Source organism: Amblyraja radiata, chromosome 1 (genome assembly GCF_010909765.2).
Source record: "Amblyraja radiata isolate CabotCenter1 chromosome 1, sAmbRad1.1.pri, whole genome shotgun sequence".
Lineage (NCBI taxonomy): Eukaryota > Metazoa > Chordata > Chondrichthyes > Rajiformes > Rajidae > Amblyraja > Amblyraja radiata.
This window is the reverse complement of record NC_045956.1, coordinates 45,734,080-45,752,508: the sequence shown is the minus strand read 5'-3', so window position 1 is coordinate 45,752,508 and position 18,429 is coordinate 45,734,080. Positions and strand designations below refer to the sequence as shown.

The window sequence follows — 18,429 nt, the reverse complement described above, 5'->3', positions numbered from 1 at the left end:
GGGCTGCACAACACACTCCGCCCCTTACGCCTTTTATTCTCCTCGGCGCGTTATTGACAGTGTGTTCAGGAGGGGGCAGTTTTTACAATTTTTAAACCTTCATAACTTTTGTACTATTTCACCGATCAGAATAAAACTTATTTGACTTGCAGCGGAGGAGAATGGTGTGTAAGGTGGCAAAAAATCGTGGCGCTATGGGGGATCGTTTTTGCGCTAATTTAATTACACAGCGGACCAGAAGTGGTCAAGATGAGAGTTTTAGTAATAGTATAGATAGATAGAAACCCAGAGAATAAGAGACGAACAGGACACAAATTGCTTGAGTAACCCAGTGGGTCAGGCAGCATTTCTGGAGAACGTGGATAGTTTAGTTTTGTTTAGTTTCACATGTACCGAGGTACAGTGAAAAGCTTTTTTGTTGCGTACTATTCAGTCAGCAGAAAGACTGAAGCCGACCGCTGTGGACTCCTTCAGAAGGGTCTCAACACAAAACATCACTTATCCATGTTCTCCAGAGATGCTGTCTGACCCTCTGAGTTATTCTAGTACTTGGTGTCCTTTCGTATATTAACCAGCATCTGCAGTTCTTTGTTTTTACAGAATGAGAGATGATCTCATTAAGACATTCAAGATTCTGACAGTGTTTTCCAATGTAGACACCAAGAAGCTGTTTCCTTTGCTGGAGATCAGGAAATTAGGAGGCAATTAGTGTCAGTAAGGGATTCATGATTCGGGACTGAAATTGAGGTGATACTTTGGAATTCTCCATTTCAGCGAAGGGTTGAGAGAGGCAGGATGTGCACACTCAGGCTTTGAATACATTCACGGCTGCAATAAATAGATTTGTGGGCAAGAATTTAATCAGAGATTAAAGGAAGGAAAGTTGGTGGACGGGTGGAGCTGAGACACTATCAGTAACAGTGATGGAAGAGGGAGGGGGCAAATGACTGACACTGGTTTCAATTATTATGTTCTCATTTGTAATCTTTGCTTAATGGGGTCAGATCTGGGAGATAAGTAAAGGTGAAATTAGATGGGTTTATGTATCATCTTGAAATTGCCATTTTTGCTGTATTCACTCTGCAATTATCACAGTTTAATCACCTAGAAATGTTTTTAATGTCCTGCATAGAAGTTTGGTCAGTAACCACTTAGCCTTTCTTCAGTTTGTCCCCTCCCTCCCTCCCTTCCTCTCAACTTTATCTCAATAATTATTAGTTTAGTTAAGTGTATTGTCACATGTACTGAGGTACAGTGAAAAACCTTTCTTGCATGCTGACCAGTTAACAGAAAGACTATAATACATGATTACAATCGATCCATCCACAGTGTACAGATACATGATAAAGGGAATAACGTTTAGTTTAAGATAAAGTCCAGTGATGTCCGATTAAAGATAGTCCGAGGGTCCCCAATGAGGTGAATTGTAGCTCAGGACTGCTCTCTAGTTGTTGATAGCATGGTTCGGTTGCCTGAAAACAGCTCAGAAGAAACTATCGCTTAATCTGAGGGTATGCGTTTTCACACTCTACCTCATCCCTGATGGGAGACCAGGGCGTGACCAGGGAGAGACTCATCCTTGATTGTGCTGGTGGCCTTGCCGAGGCAGCATGAAGTGTAAATATAAACAATAGAAGGGAGGTTGGTTTGCATGATGGTCTGGGCTGCGTCCACAATTCTCTGCAATTTCTAGCTGTTCCCAAACCACGCTGTGTTGCATCCCAATAAAATGCTTTCTACGCCGCATTTGTAGAAGTTGGCGAGAGTTGTTGGGGAACATTGTGAACTTCCTAAGCCTTCTAAGGAAGTAGTCATTGATGTGCCTTCTCGGCCATTGCTTTGATATGGGTAGACCAGGGCAAGTTGCTGGTGATATTTTTTCTGTTGTGTGTTTACAATCCTCTAAGTTTTTACTGAATTCCTACCAAAATGTACTGATTTTACATTTGCCCGTTTTCAAATAAATGTCAAGTAAAAATTTGCTATTGATACTGACAATCCAAACAGTTTTGGGCATAAAATCTGGAGCAAGGAAGCTCAATGCATCCCTTGAAAACTGCTCCATCCAAAACATTGATTTTATTACAGTCATGGAGTTGGACAGCATGGAAACAGGCCCTTCGGCCTTATTTGCCCAATGCCCACCAAGATGCCCCACTTACACTTGTCTCACCTGCCCATTGTTGGCCCACATCCCTTTAAACCTTTCCTACCCATGTATCTGTCCAAATGTATTTTCAATATTTGTTATAGTATCTGCCTCAACTACCTCCTCTGACAGCTTGTTCCGTATACCCACCACCATCATCTGTGTGGAAAATGTTGCCCCTCAGGTTCCTTCATGGACGAAGCTTGGATAGGAAGCGTTTCAAGGGATATGGGTGAAATGCAGGCATTTTGGACTGTCCAAGAATGTCAACTTCAGTTGGACTGAAGAGCAGTTTACCATGCAGTTGAGTTGAATGACTCCATGGTCACCTGCAGAATGTCAGCTTGTTGATCACCACAGCTTAAACAAACCATAAACTGCTTCTCTTGTCCTCGTGGAACTAAAATAGAACAGCTTTGTTTAGCATCCCTGTCTTTGAACAGATCTGCTACTATTTGGTAGCGATAGCTCACTGTTGCTTTGACAAATCTGTTTCACTTGTTTAGTCTTGCGCGCTGAGAACCTACACAAATCTCCACCTTTGAAAAAACATGCGGAAATTGTGCTCTTCTTGCAAAATTAATTGTCTACTGCTGTTGAGTGCATGTAGAAACATCAACTGGATTTGTTTCTCAGGAACTCACACCTTTCTTCATGCAGTGATCTATTTTGTTCTCGTGTGGACAAGACTCCTGTGTGAACAAAAACAGATTATTTTAACAATGTTGACAATGGAAACCGTCTGCATAAATATTTTTCTCTTTCTGTTTGCGATCATTTAGAAAGGGAAAAACTTATTAGAAAGGGTATTAATTAGGGAACATGGGTTTAGGCATTTGGTGGAAGGATTCATGATGAGCGGAGGAGGTAACAGATCTGGAACCAGCTGCGTTAAAAAGGGTCTCCATGAGCACTTGTTCAACTCCTGGATTTCTTTCCCCTCCCCTCCTACTCCTCATAAAGAAAGTAAAACTGAGAAGTCAAACAAGGTAAACCTGAGGGTGGCACACTGGTGCAGCAGTAGTGTTGCTGCCTTCCAGTGCCAGAATTCCTGCCTATCAGCCCCAGGTTCCCAGGTTCGATCCTGACTATGGGTGCTGTCTGTACGGAGTTTGTACGTTCTCCCTGTGATCGCGTGGGTTTTCTCTGGGTGCACCGGTTTCCTTCTGCATTCCAAAGATGTGAAGGTTTACAGGGAAAATTGGCTTCTGTAAATTGTGCCTAGTGTGTAGGATGGAACTAGTGGAAATGCTGGATGGCGCGGATTCAGTGGGCCGAAGGGCCTGTTTCCACACTGCATTTCAAAACTAAACTAAGAGACCATGGATAGTCCAGCTTTTTAGATATACAGCATGTAAACAGGCCCTTCTGCCAGTCTTCTGCCAACTAATTCTATATTATCCCACTTGCTCGTCTACTCCTTACATACGAGGGGCAATTTGCAGAGAGCTATTAACATAGAAACCCACACGTCTTTGATGCGGGAGGAAACCGGAGCATCTGGAGAAAACCCATACCGTCGCAGGGAAAATATGCAAACGCCACACAGACAGAACCCGAGGTCAGGATCGAACCCTGTCCTCTGGCGCTGTAAGGCACCAGCAGCGCCTCTCGACTGCCTTAATGAAGGTCATTAGACCTTCAATGGGTTGAGTTTGAAGACAGACTTTCTTTTTTTTGCCAGTCACTATTGCTCTGGTTTTTTCCTTTTTTGGTGATATATACTATTCTCTTTTCCCAGTCTTCCATTTGTAGTTTTGTTTCTCTTGGGCTGAATTTTATCTGCTGGAGGACATGGGTTTGGGTGCAGATGGGAGTAAGGTGCGGAAACTAACAGTGCATTAGAAAGCATATGTAGAATATATATAGAATCTATATAGAATGTAAAGAAACGCATATTCAATGGAAGCTGATGTGTTGGTCGTGGTCTTCACATGCATTGAAATAGACCTGACCACCACTATACTGTTGTAAGGGCTGGGCTCCAGGTCCTGCATAACATCCTATGGAAGGGAGCAGAGTTTCACTTTAGTCCATGAATTCCATGCAATTTTTCCAGTTGGCGTGCGAATGCATGGAACATCACCCTGTTCATTCTCATCATTGCTCATTTATTCTCATCTAGATCTTCAGCATAAAAAGAGTGTGTGACCTTGTGTGCTCCATAAGGATGTGTTCACAGTTCCGTACCATACCTCCTATACACTCATGATTGTACAGACAAATTCCACTCTAACCCCATCTGCAAGTTTGCAGATGACACTACTTGGGCTGAATCATGAACAGTAACGAGATGGAGTTCAGGGGGGGGAGATGCACAACTTATTGACATGGTGCTCGGCCAACCTACCTCTCAATGTCAGCAAGTTGTCGGAGTTAGTTATCGACTTCAGGAAGCAGGGTGGAGTAAATGCCCCAATCGGCATCAGTGGTGCCAAAGTGGAATTGGTTGAGATCTTCAGGGTCCTTGGCATTAATATTATCAAGGATCTGTTGTAGATCCACCACATCGATCTGTCGGCCAAGAAGGCCCCTCATCGTCTCCACTTCCTGAGGAGACTGGGGAAATTCAGCATGTTTCTCGTGATTGTTCCAAACTTCTGCAGATGCACCATAGAAAGCGTACTGTCAGATTGACTTAGGAACAGCTCTGCCCAAGATCAATAAATAAATTGCAGAGTGGTCAGTGTAGCCCACTTCATCCCACAGACTCCCCACCATTGACTCCATCTACCCTTCACATTGCCTCTTCCACACTGTTATTAGACATCTGAATGGTCCTTCCATAAGTTGTCTGATTCACCTCTATCCCATTGTGGACATCGGTCCTTGTCTATGGAACCGATGCACAACAAGGCTGAGAACTATACTCTGCACTCTTCATCTTCCCCTTTGCTCTATCCACTGTGCTTGCGTTTGACTTGATTGTATTTATGTATGGTACATCTGCTTGTATAGCATGCAAAATAATGTTTTTTTACTATACCTCGGTATACATGACAATAGTAAACCTGAACCAAAAATTAGAACTAAACCTGTAAGAGAGATAGAGGAGTGAGTATTGTGTGTTTGGTTTGGCTGTTATAATTAAATCATGGGCAGGGTGCGGACATTATGAGTTATGTTTGTAAGGTTTGGAGGAATGGTAAATATGTAAGGGTCAGGTGTGCATTAAAATATTGGGCCCAAATCCAGTTATACATCCATCTTCTGTAGTAGCATCTACCCCCTTTTTTGTGTGGAAGGAACTGCAGATGCTGGTATAGACCGAAGACTAGACACAAAGTGCTGGAGTAAGTCAGCGGGTCAAGCAACATCTCTGGAGAAGAAGGATGGGCTGGGACCTTTCTTTTCCCCCAGAGATGCTGCCTGAACTACTGAGTTACTTCAGCACTTTGAGTCTATCGCTGGTCTTTCTCCTTTGCTGATTGTACTTCTCTTGCCCTTGTCATTGTTATTGTGGTCTTGGTCATTAAATCTTGAATAGCCAAAGGCTCCCCTGCTGCCTCTGCAATCTGTTTATGTTATAAATCTTCCTAAGTGCTTCGAATTAAAATGAAAAACCTCTTTCACAAGTCAGTGGAAGCAGTGATTGAATCAAGTTGTCCAAGTGTTTTTGGGGAAAATATTTTCACCCACTGCCTTGAATCCCTTGTAAGCTGAGAATTTATTACTGTAAATAGGGGTTGCAATGCAATACATCCTCTGATTTATAAATTTGACTTTTCAGGCATTTCTGTTGTATATTATTTTAATTATGATTTCTGTCAGACATGCCCTGTGGGAGAATCTGGAATTCACAGCAAGATAAGCCATTCTCAGCATGTCTTTGAAAATTATATCTCTCGTTGTTATATCTTGATAAGCCAAAAGAGGATGGATTGTGGAGGCAATTCATTTATTTTCAGTGTGTATCCCCGCAGTGGAAAAAAACATTGTCACACGCAACTCATTATGGAATCAGCAGGGGAAGTTGGCATGATGGGTCATGTTTCACTTCAGAAATAGTGGCCTCATTTGTTCAAGCAGACAAAAAAAACAAACAAACATGGCGGATGGTGGAAATGCTCAGCAAGTCGAACAGCAGCTGTGGGTGAGGAGCGGTTAACATTTCAGGTTAATGGCCTTTCATCTGAATAGGCAAACATTGGAGAGGTCAAGCTCTAACCAAGTGCAACGACAGTGGAAGAATGAAGGGTAAGGAACAAGTAAATGTGTAGGAAGGAACTGCAGATGCTGGTTTACACCGAAGATAGACACAAAAATGCTGGAGTAACTCAGCGGGACAGGCAGCATCTCTGGAGAGAAGGAATGGGTGACGTTTCAGGTTGAGACCCTTCTTCAGACTTTCTTCAGTCTGAAGAAGGGTCTTGACCCCAGACGTCACCCATTCCTTCTCTCGAGAGATGCTGCCTGTCCCGCTGAGTTGCTCCAGCATTTTGTGTCTAACAAGTAAAGGTGTTTGATAAGGTGACAGGCAAGAGAGAATAAAGGCAGCAATTGGATGAGCAAAGAAACAGAAGATTGGTCAAGAATAGCTACGTGGGAATAGCAATGGTTTTGCAGATCTCCGACCGTGGGGCCTGTGGGCTTTAACACCGTAAAGCCGCGGTCTCCGGTAAGAAGAAGCCGACTCGGGAGCTCCATGCCACGGAGTGTTCTGATCCATCCCGACACCGGAGTTTCGATCATCCCGACGAGAGGGCTTGAACATTGGACCATCGTCGGCAGCGGCAAGTACAGAGGGTTGAAAGGCCCCGACCACGGGTGAACAAAGGAGGAAGATGACTGAACTTTATTGCCTTCCATCAGAGTGAGGAATGTGGATTCCACTGTGGTGGATGTTTATGCTAAATTTCATTTTATGTGGCTGTGTGTATTGTTTTTCACATAGTATGGCTGTATGGGAACTCAAATTTCACTGTACCTTAGTTGGTTAAGTGACAATAAACGCGATTTTGAACTTGAACTTTATTTACATTTTCATGCATGTTGATTGTTATGAAACTTTTGGCCTTGGGCCTCACGGGTTCGATCCTGACCTCGGGTACTGTCTGTGGGGAGTTTCTCTGTGCACCCACTCTCTACATGGTCCCTGTCACCCCAACAACTCACCTGCTCTCTTCCCAAAAGCTACCCCTTTTTACTTATTCTTCTCTCCTTCACCCCCACCCCCGCTACAAATGCTCTCTCTTCTGCTTGCTCTTTCCTGCAAGTTTTCTCCATCTTTATCTCTTTCCCACTCTCCTCCCTGTCTTCCTCCTTGCCCCCTTCCCCCTCTGCCCACTCCACCCTCTTCCCCCTTTTCTCTCCCCTCCTCACTGCTGCCCCCTCCCACTTCTCCCTTCTCTCTCTCCATCATATTTCTCCTTCTCCACTTTTATGACTAACAGCCAAAAATGGTTATACCTTGTTTCAATTTGTGATGGCATTAACATTACTGATAAAACATTTGAACCTATAATGTGGTCTAACTGCTAATTCAATCTTTTTCTCCATAGAGTTTAACAAAGCTACAAGAAGACTGAATGAAGAATTCAGAGTCACCATTCATCCCAAGGAGCTGAGAACATTCTTTGTGTATTTTAAACAATAATGTCATAAGTGATAGGAGAAGAATTGGGCCATTCGGCCCATCAAGTCCACTCTGCCATTCAATCATGTCTCATCTATCTCTCCCTCCTAACCCCATTCTCCTGCCTTCTCCCCATAACCTCTGACACCTGTACTAATCAAGAATCTATCTATCTCTGCCTTAAAAATATCCACTAACTTTGCCTCCACAGCCTTCTGTGGCAAAGAATTCCACAGATTCACCACCCTAATGAAATTCCTCCTCATCTCCTTCCTAAAGGAAAGTCCTTTAATTCTGAGGCTATGATCTCTAGTCCTGGACTCTCCCACTAGTGGAAACATCCTCTCCACATCCACTCTATCCAAGCCTTTCACTATTCGGTAAGTTTTAATGAGTAATAAAAAGTGGCATCTGAAAATGGAAACAAACTGACCTTAAAAAAAGCTCTCGTTGTTTACGAATAGACAAAAATACATCAAGGTGAAGTTTATGCAGGCTTTATCTAGAGGTTTATAATTTAAGATTTTAAAACTAATCTATTTTTAAAACATTTATCTTGAATAATTTTCGTATATAATATTGTATATAAATGTGATTGTACCTTTATGAACTGAGTGCAAGATATATTGATACATGATAGCGACACTTTCATATCTTTCGATGAATGTTGATTGTTTTCAATAAAGGCTGTTCTATTTGTAACTTGCCTCTCTGAATCTTTTCTTTGACTGGATAGCACACAAACAAAAGCTTTTTACTGTACCTCGGTAAACATGGCAATAATAAACTCAACTAAATTTAAATTAAACTAAACTATTTGCCTTGGTAAGCAGCAGCAAGCACCTCCAGACATGGCAATTTACTTGGCAGGTGCTTCTATATGTTAACTGGTGAAGAAAAATAAGACTACAATAGGCTCAGACACAAACTGTCGGAGTAACTCAGCGGGTCAGGCAGTATCTCTGGAGACAAGGAATAGATGATGTTTCAGGTCGAGACCCTACATCAGGCTCTTCATGAATTTGATGAAGGGTCTCAACCCAAACATTACCTATTCCATTTCTCCAGAGATGCTGCCTGACCTGCTGAGTGTGTCTATCTTTGGTGTAAACCAGCATCTGCAGTTCCTTCTTATACAATAAGCTATAATAGGAACGTCCAAGATAGACACAAAATGCCAGAGTAACTCAGCGGGACAGGCAGCATCTCTGGAGAGAAGGAATGGATGACATTTCGGGTCGAGACCCTTCTTCAGACATCCATCTCTCTGCACCAGCTTTTAATACAGATTTCTCGGCCATACATTATAATCCTTTCAAGTTGGTCCCAGATAATTGTTACTTGGATTTCTAGTGTTGTTTATGGATATAACTGAAGGTGGTCTATAACTCTTGTTTGATTTACAGCTGAAAAATATTTATTGCAATGCTTAACATGTCAATATGGTATTGATTTTATTGGCTTGCAGAGCAGGCTGGAAAGAGTAAATGGCATGCTCCTAATTTGTATGCGTGTGTATTTCTCTGCACGCATAACTAATGAGGCTATGAATCATATACTCACTTAACTTGCACAACGCACTATTTTTAACTCGGAATCAGAAGCCATGTCATAATTTTTTTTAATCAATCTATAACTGACCATCATCTTCCATTTATGAAATTGCAAGGATATTAACTATAGAATTCCTTTTCCTGCCAGACATTTGATTCTTTGACCCCCCCCTTGGCCCTCCCCCTCACGCCAGCCACCCTCAACCTATACCTGTGCATTAGTTGTTTGGCCATTGGAATTATCAGGACAACTGTAGACACTCTAAGGAGAATATCTCCATTACAACAAAAGACACATAGTCAATCACCATGGAAATGGGCCCTTTGGACCAACTCGTCCAGGCTGACCAAGTTGTGTTAATCCTGGTCAAATTGGAGAGGGTAGGACTTTAAAATGGGATAAAAGCTTCAGGGCTGCAGGGAGATTTGGTCAATTTGGAATTGCTCTCTGCAGAACTGGGGCAAGCTGTGGTGTGGAGCCAGTGTGTCTAGAGCCTAGATACAAGTTGCAAGAAAGGATAAGAACATCTGCAGACCATGTCAATTAGGTGCAAAATGCATAGAATGGATTGGATGGCTGCAAACCAGACATAGAGCAGATACACCTTGTAAATAATTGTAAATAATGTTGCAGAGTCCTACTTTGCCGAGTGTTGATTGGATGAGGCATTGAGCCTTGTCTGGGTTTCTGGCAGATCAGGGTAAATGTTTCTAAGTTGGCTTCCTTGAGAAGTCCTGTTTGAATACAATGTATTAAGCTGCTGTATTATTGGGTTAGGGAAATGTCTGTTATGTACGGGATTAATCGATATCTGTAATTGGATTGTTCAGAGACCACCCCCATGTGGTTTGGCCCCTCGAGGTCCCGGGATCTATAAAAGTCCGCTGCCACGAGGTCCAGCGTCGTTCTTCTGGGAGAGTGCTTGGGACTGCATGACCTTCTGGAGCGTCTCTGTTTGAGCGAGGCCTAGAGGGCTTGATCAGGCAGATACGAGGTTCAAACCCACGGTGGGGTAGGTACAGTAATTGAACTGTAATTGCGCTTTGTCAAAATAAAGATTAGTTGTTCAAGTACTTAATTCAGTGTTTTTGACTGAAACTAGACTGGGGGGGAAGCTTAGAATGAGCAATTTACAGTTGCTCACTTCAGCTCATTCCATTTGCCTGTGTTTGGCCCATATCTCGTTCAACATGGTCTATCCATGTTCAAGTCCACGTCTTTTGGACATTGTCCATATACCATATACCATAGTGTGTTGTTTCTTACACACACACTGTGCATGCGTGCCTGTGTTTGTGTGTAAGAAACAAAACAAAAAAAATGCCCCTCAGGTCATCTTTACATCTTTCCCATCTCATCTTAAATCTATGCTCTAAAATACAATTTTCCTGTGGTTAATAATCCACTGAAGGTACCCACCATCTACTGGAGTAGCTCCAGCATCTGCAGTTCCTTGTTCTGGCAGATTTACCTTGTTTTTAGTTAAACCCGCTATAACCCTGAATTATGTGTCTCCGACTGCTAAGGTCCATGTAATTAGTCTTTGTATTATGCTGCTGCCCACATATTGTCTACTCATCCAAATACCTATCACCAAAAATGTTAACTAAGGGACTCTTGTTCCAACACCATGTGATTTGATTTTATAAAGAACTTTAGCAAAACAATGATCTGTTTATTTGTTTAATGTAGGATTTATTTTCCTTTCTTGTGGCAGTGTGTAGAAGTTTGAAGCGACTTGTTCTCCATTCCCTGATGGACATATTTTGATAAAACAATGGACAAGATCCAGCTGAGTTTGGCCATCTTGATCAAAGCTTGAAAGATGACATGAGGGGCAGTCCCATTACCCAGGCTCACTGCTCCTAGCTGCCAGTTGCCCTCACTTAATCTGAGCTGGAAACAGACAGCTGAGAATACAGATACTCTCCACCCTCTGTGTTATGAGGCGAGGGCAGGTGAGATCTCAGCAATGAGTATGCGTCAGAAGGTATTACACCAAGAACAGTGTTTGACAGGAAGCAAGGGTGACGCTACAGTGTTGTTTCCCACAGAACTGGGAGGCTCTGCCTTTAATGATTCATAAATATCTTTTAAATTGCTGCAACAAAAATTCAACATATCAAGTAAAAATTAAGATGATTAATTTAAAATACTAAAAGCCAAAAAATGATCAAATTTATTAAAAATAAAGCAATTAAAGATAACGAACAACCTCTTTATCTGCGAATCAGCCGATCAAGGATCTATATTGAAATGTAATGAATTCCGATCCTGTGCCAGGACTGGTCAGGTCAGTAATGGCATGGCAGATTTCCCAGTTTAATGAAGGAGACTTGTAATATGATCAGACCTCTCCAGTAGTCTCCATGTGCAATGGAGCAGAGTGACAAACACAGATATTTGTCTACAGACAGAGCCAAGTCTGAAGGAAGTTGACAAGTGAGAGGAGGAGAATTAGGCCATTCGGCCCTTCGAGTCTACTCCGCCATTCAAGGCTGATCTCTGCCTCATTCCTTTTTCCTGCCTTCTCCCCATAACCCTTGACATCCGTTCTAATCAAGAATTTGTCTATCTCTGCCTTAAAAATATCCACTGACTTGGCCTCCACAGCCCTCTGTGGCAATGAGTTCCACAGATTAACTACCCTCTGACTAAAGAAGTTCCTCCTCACCTCCTTTCTGAAAGAGCGCCCTTTTGAAGCTATGACCTCTGGTCCTGGACCCTCCCATCAGTGGAAACATCCTTTCCACATCCACTCTATGCCTTTCATTTTTCTGTAAGTTTCAATGAGGTTCTCCCCTCAACTTTCTAAACTCCAGCGAGTAGAAGCCCAGCGCTGTCAAACGCTCATCATATGCTAACCCACTCATTCCTGGAATCATTCTTGTAAAACGCCTCTGGACCCTCTCCAAAGCCAGCACATCCTACCTCAGATATGTTCAAGTTCAAGTGAGTTTATTGTCATGTGTCCCTGTATAGGACAATGAAATTCTTGCTTTGCTTAAGCACACAGAAAAATAGTAAGGCATTTACTACAGTACAGATAAATGTGTCCATATACCATGATATAAATATATACACACATGAATAAATAAACTGCAAATAAAGTGCAAATAACAGAAAGTGGTTGTTAATAATCAGAGTTTTGTCCGGGCCAGGTTTAATAGCCTGATGGCTGTGGGGAAGCAGCTATTCCTGAACCTGGTTGTTGCAGTCTTCAGGCTCCTGTACCTTCTACCTGAAGGTAGCAGGGAGATGTGTGCGTGGCCAGGATGGTGTGGGTCTTTGATGATACTGCCAGCCTTTTTGAGGCAGCGACTGCGGTAAATCCCCTCGATGGAAGGAAGGTCAGAGCCGATGATGGACTGGGCAGTGTTTATTACTTTTTGTAGTCTTTTCCTCTCCAGGGCGCTCAAATTGCCGAACCAAGCCACGATGCAACCGGTCAGCATGCTCTCGACTGTGCACCTGTAGAAGTTAGAGAGAGTCTTCCTTGACAATCCGACTCTCCGTAATCTTCTCAGGAAGTAGAGGCGCTGATGTGCTTTTTTGATGATTGCATTAGTGTTCTCGGACCAGGAAAGATCTTCAGAGATGTGCTCGCCCAGGAATTTGAAGCTCTTGACCCTTTCAACCATCGACCCATTGATATAAATGGGGCTGTGGGTCCCCCTCCTACTCCTTCCAAAGTCCACAATCAGTTCCTTGGTTTTGCTGGTGTTGAGGGCCAGGTTATTGCGCTGGCACAATATGGACAGTTGCTCGATCTCTCTTCTATATTCTGACTCATCCCCATCAGTGATACGCCCCACGATGATGGTGTCATCAGCGAACTTGATGATGGAGTTCGCACTGTGGTTCGCTACGCAGTCATGGGTATAGAGTGAGTACAGCAGGGGGCTGAGCACGCAGCCTTGAGGTGCTCCCGTGCTGATTGTTATCGAGGCTGACACATTTCCCCAATACGAACAGACTGTGGTCTGTGGACGGGGAAGTCGAGGATCCAGTTGCAGAGGGATGCGCAGAGACCCAGTTCTGCGAGTTTGGTAACCAATTTGGAGGGGATGATTGTGTTAAATGCCGAGCTGTAATCAATGAATAACAGCCTGACATATGAGTTTTTGTTGTCCAAGTGGTCCAGTGCGGAGTGGAGGGCCAGCGAGATCGCATCCACCGTTGATCTGTTGTGGCGGTACGCGAACTGCAGTGGGTCCAGGTTTTTGTCGAGGTAGGAGTTGATTTGCTCCATAATCAACCTCTCAAAGCACTTCATCACCACCGGCGTTAGTGCCACTGGTCGATAGTCATTGAGGCACGTCACCTTACTCTTCTTGGGCACCGGTATAATTGATGCCCTTTTAAGGCAGGTCGGGACCTCAGACCTCAGAAGTGAGAGGTTGAAAATGTCCGTAAAAACTCCCGCCAGTTGGTCCGCACAGGTTTTTAGAACATGACCGGGTATACCATCAGGACCAAGTGCTTTTCGTGGGTTCACCCCTCTGAAGGATTTCCTGACATCGGCCTCTGTGACTGAGACTGAAATGCCATCACAGCGAATGGGGAATCGGGAAGGCACATCAGTATTCTCCCTGTCAAAGCGTGCGTAAAACGCATTGAGCTCGTCAGGGAGTGATGTTTCAGCGACATTCGAGCTGCCTCGTGGTTTCGCCTTGTAGGAGGTGATTGCATTCAGGCCCTGCCACAGCTGCCGAACATCTGTCTCATCCTCCAGCTTGGAGCAGAAGTCCCTTTTGGCCTTTTTGATGGCCTTACCAAGGTCGTATCTGGTCTTCATGTAGGCCACTGTATCATTGGAGGTGAATGCCCTGTGTCTGGACTTTAGAAGAGTGCGGATCTCAAAGTTCATCCAAGGTTTCTGATTGGGAAACACTCGGAAGGTTTTTGTAGGGATGCAGTCCTCCACACATTTCTTTATGAAGTCTGTAACGACTGTGGCATATTCGTTCAAGTCCGTGCCCGAGTCCTTGAACATTGCCCAGTCTACAGACTCCAAACAGTCCTGTAGTTGTTCTTCTGCCCCCCCCGACCAGCTCTGTGCTGTCCTCACTTCTGGGGGTGCGCTCTTTAATTGCTGCTTGTAGGCAGGAAGAAGCAGCACCGCGGTATGGTCGGACTTGCCGAAGTGAGGGCGAGGGATAGAACGATAGGCATTCTTGATGGTGATGTAGCAGTGGTCGAGGGTGTTAGGTCCTCTGGTGCAGCAGGAGACATGTTGGTGGAAGTTGGGGAGTGATTTCTTGAGGTTCGCCTTATTGAATTCCCCAGCAATGGTGGTAAATGCCTCGGGGTAAGACGTCTGGTGTCTGTTGACCACGGCGTGCAGCTCCTCCAGTGCCAGACGGACGTCTGCCTGGGGTGGGATGTAGACCGCGGTCAGGATAACGGAGGTGAATTCTCTTGGGAGGTAGAAGGGACGGCACTTCACCGTCAGATGTTCGAGGTGTGGAGAGCAGGAGTTGGACAGGGCTGCCACGTCTGAACACCACGCAGAGTTGACCATGAGGCAGACGTCCAAATTTACTCACAGTACTCCAAATGCAGCCTGACCAGCGCCTTATAGAGCCTCAGCATTTGTTTTGTATTCCAGTCCTCTTGATATTTGCCTTCCTTACTACCAATTCGACTTGCAAATTAACTTTTTGGGAATCCTGCACCAGCACTCCCAAGCCCCTTTGCACCTCCGATTTCTGGATTCTCTCCCCATTTGGAAAATAATCTACGCCTGGTGTGTGTATGTCTTGGTCATGCCTCCTTGAGAACAGCTGAATGCTAGGTTACATAGAATACACAGCACAGAAACAGATGTTTCATATGAATCTATGAGTTGTGAGCAGGAGTATGCCACTCGATATCTCAAACCTGGTCCATCATTCAGTAAGAATATTACTGATCTGGCTTTTCTACATCTCCAGATTTCTGTGCTCCTCCAGCCACCTTTCCCTTCCCAAATTATTAAGAATATCTCTATGAAGAATAGCTCTGCCTTTAAAGATGATCAAAGTCAGTGCTTCTACTGTCCTTTGAGCAAAGGAGTTCCAAATACTCAAGACCCTTTGAGAGAATAAATGTATCCCATTTCTGTTTCAAATGGACAACCACCATATTTTTAAATAATGACCTTGTTCTAGATTCTCCAGTAGATAGAAACATCAGCTCCACATCCATCCTATCAAGACCAACTCAGCATCTTATATATTCAATCAAATCCTCTCTCACTCTTCTGATCACCATTGGATACAAGCCTAGCCTTTTGTTTTTGGATAACAGTGTCATTCCAGGTATTCTAATAATGGGCATGACCAGTCCCTAACAGCTATGCTCTATTTGATCTTCCTCCCATTTTTCTTCCAAGTAATATCTCCCTGTACGCAAGACACACAGTATTCTGTCGTTTCTCTGCAGAAAATACTGGATATATGGCACGGTGGTGGAGCGGTAGTGATGCTGCCTTACAGTGCCGGAGACCAGGGTTCAATCCCGACTACGGGTGGTGTCTGACCAGAGTTTGTACGTTCTCCCCTTGACCAGGGTGGGTTTTCTCCGACATCTTTGTTTTTTTCCCACACTCCAAAGACGTACAGGTATGTAGATAAATTGGCTTGGTATATATAAAAAATTGTCCTTAATGTGTGTAGGATAATGTTAATATGCGGGGATCGCTGGTCGGCATGGACCCGGTGGGCCGAAGGGCCTGTTTACGCGCTGTATCTCTAAACGAAACTAAACTGAGCCAATCAGTATCTGGAGAGTGAATCAGAGTTGATATTTTAGATTAGTCTGTATAAGTGTTCCTACATGGGACGTCACCCATCCATGTTCTCGAGATGCTTGCTGTTCCATAGAGTTAATCCAGCACTTTGCATCTGTTTTTGATATTTCAGATCACTGACCTTTTATCAAAGACTGATTTGTATTTCTACATAGTCTGTTCATGCTAAGGTGGAAGACTATCATAGAGGCAGATTGGCCAGAGGAAGATTGAATGGGTTCTGTTTGTTCATTTGCATTATTGTATGAAGGTAGCAATTCACAACTATCAGAGTTTATGTATTAAATGATCACTAAAATGGTAAAGATTGACATAATTTCTCTAAAATAAAATACTTTTGATTTTAATTTATTTTCCTAAGAAATAACACACAAGCAACGGCAGATCTCCAATATCTCATTCCAATGCTATTCCTCACGTGCGATCCCACATAGAATGTTGATTGCTTTGGGAGCCTATGAAGTACCATTAAGAAGATTTACAAAATTAGATTCATAGAAAAATAGGTGCAGGGGTAGGCCATTCAGCCCTTCGAGCCCTTGATCTTCTAAAATCAGTATCCCGTTCCTGCTTTTCCCCAACATCCTTCGATTCCTTTACCCTAAAAGCTAAATCTAACTGTCTTGAAAACATCTAGTGAATTGACCTCCACTGTCTTCTGTGGAAAAGAATTCCACAGATTCACAACTCTCTGGATGAAATTTTTTTTCCTCATCTCAGTCCTAAATGACCTACCTCTTATTCTTAAACTGACCCCTGGTTCTGCACACCCCCAACCAGGAACATTTTTCCTGCATCCGGTTATCCTGAAAATTGTTATTCTCCTCCCAATGGTGGTGGAATCAAATGTAATGATTTCATTTAAGAGGCGTAACAGAAAGATCAATAGGCAAGGCAGTGAAGAATGTGGGCAATGGGGGTTAGTGATGATAGATACAGTCTGGCTGGGGTAAGTCAAGGGGCCAATTGCTGTGCTTTACGACACTGCAGGAGATTGGGCGAGGGAGAGGGATGAACAGGATGCAAGGTAAAATAGGTTTACTGAAGATTGATGCTATTGATGGTAGGTTTAGTTTAACGATACTGTGTGGAAACGGGCCCTTTGTAGAGCATAGCTGGTAGGGAATGCTCATGCCTAAGTTTCACTAAAATGCCTGGAATGGCACTGTTATCCAAAAAGGAAAGGCTAGACAGGCTAGGTGTGTATCCAATGGTCAGCCTGAAACTCACCGAGTCCGTGCCGACCAGCGATCCCTGCACACTAACACTATCCTACACACTAGGGACAATTTACAATTTTACCAAGCCAATTAGCCTACAAATCTATGTTTTTAGATGTGGGAGGAAACCCGAACTCCGTGGGAAAATCTACGCATGTCATGGGGAGAGCTTACAAACTCCATTCTGACAGCACCCTTAGTCAGGATCAAACCCAGGTCCCTGGCACTGTAAAGCAGCAACTGCTGCTGTGCCACTGTGCTGCCCAGAAGGTGTGGACACAGTGGGCCAGAGGGACTGTTTCAGATCTGTATGACTCAGAATCAAGCTCAAGAAAATCTCACTGCAATGGAAGATGAAATCTCGCAAAATAATTGCTTCAGACTCGGGATCACTAAAAATAGAACTGCAGAGTGATAAATATGGATTGTCCAAGTTAAGAAAAGAGCAAGCAAGGAACCTACAGAAAGCCCACACAGTCACAGGGAGAAAGTACAAACTCCATACAGATATCACATAAGCTCAAACCCAGTCTCTGGAGCTGTGAGGCAGCAGTGCTGACCACTGCCCAGCACACCAGCCTGCCCCTCATCGACTCCATCTATACTTCATGCTGCCTCAGGAAAGCAGTCGCTATCATCAAGGACCGCCCACACCAAAATCATTCACCTTCCTCTCACATTGTGCTGAAGATATGAAAGCTTGAAGTACGTACTGCAAAATTCAAAAACAGTTTCTTTGTTATCCGACTCTTCCGTGTGCTTCTCAAATGCTGAGAATGAATTCCCAACCTTCCAATCTGCCTTGTAGCATTTTCATATCTGCACTTTCTCAGTCGTTGCATTCTGTTTATTTTCTCTTTTGCATGACCTGATGTACTTGTATACAGTATGATTTGCCTGGATAGCACTCGAAACAACGTTTTTCACAATCTCAGTACACTTGACAACAATAAACTAACCAACCACGTAAACATGGTGCTGCCCTGTCATTTGATAACTTTATCCATAACTTCTAAACCCGGTTAAGCTAAAGAAAATGCCTTCAGACTAACATTAAACTCTCTTCATGTCATGTGCCAGAATGGCTTGGGAATTTATTTCTCTTGTGGCTGCAGTAAAAACTTGGAACAAACTTAAC

The 18,429-nt window shown here is 43.6% G+C and overlaps 1 protein-coding gene across 1 annotated transcript in view; it reads left to right on the top strand.

Annotated features, from left to right (window-relative positions):
- man2b2 (mannosidase alpha class 2B member 2) overlaps positions 1-8,426 on the top strand; it is a 78,558-nt gene extending 70,132 nt beyond the window's left edge. The window contains exon 19 of the mRNA XM_033020963.1: positions 7,651-8,426. Within this exon, the coding sequence (XP_032876854.1) occupies positions 7,651-7,745 (95 nt within the window). The 3' untranslated portion in view covers positions 7,746-8,426. The remainder of the gene's footprint in view (positions 1-7,650) is intronic.
- The last annotated feature ends 10,003 nt before the right edge of the window (positions 8,427-18,429 follow it).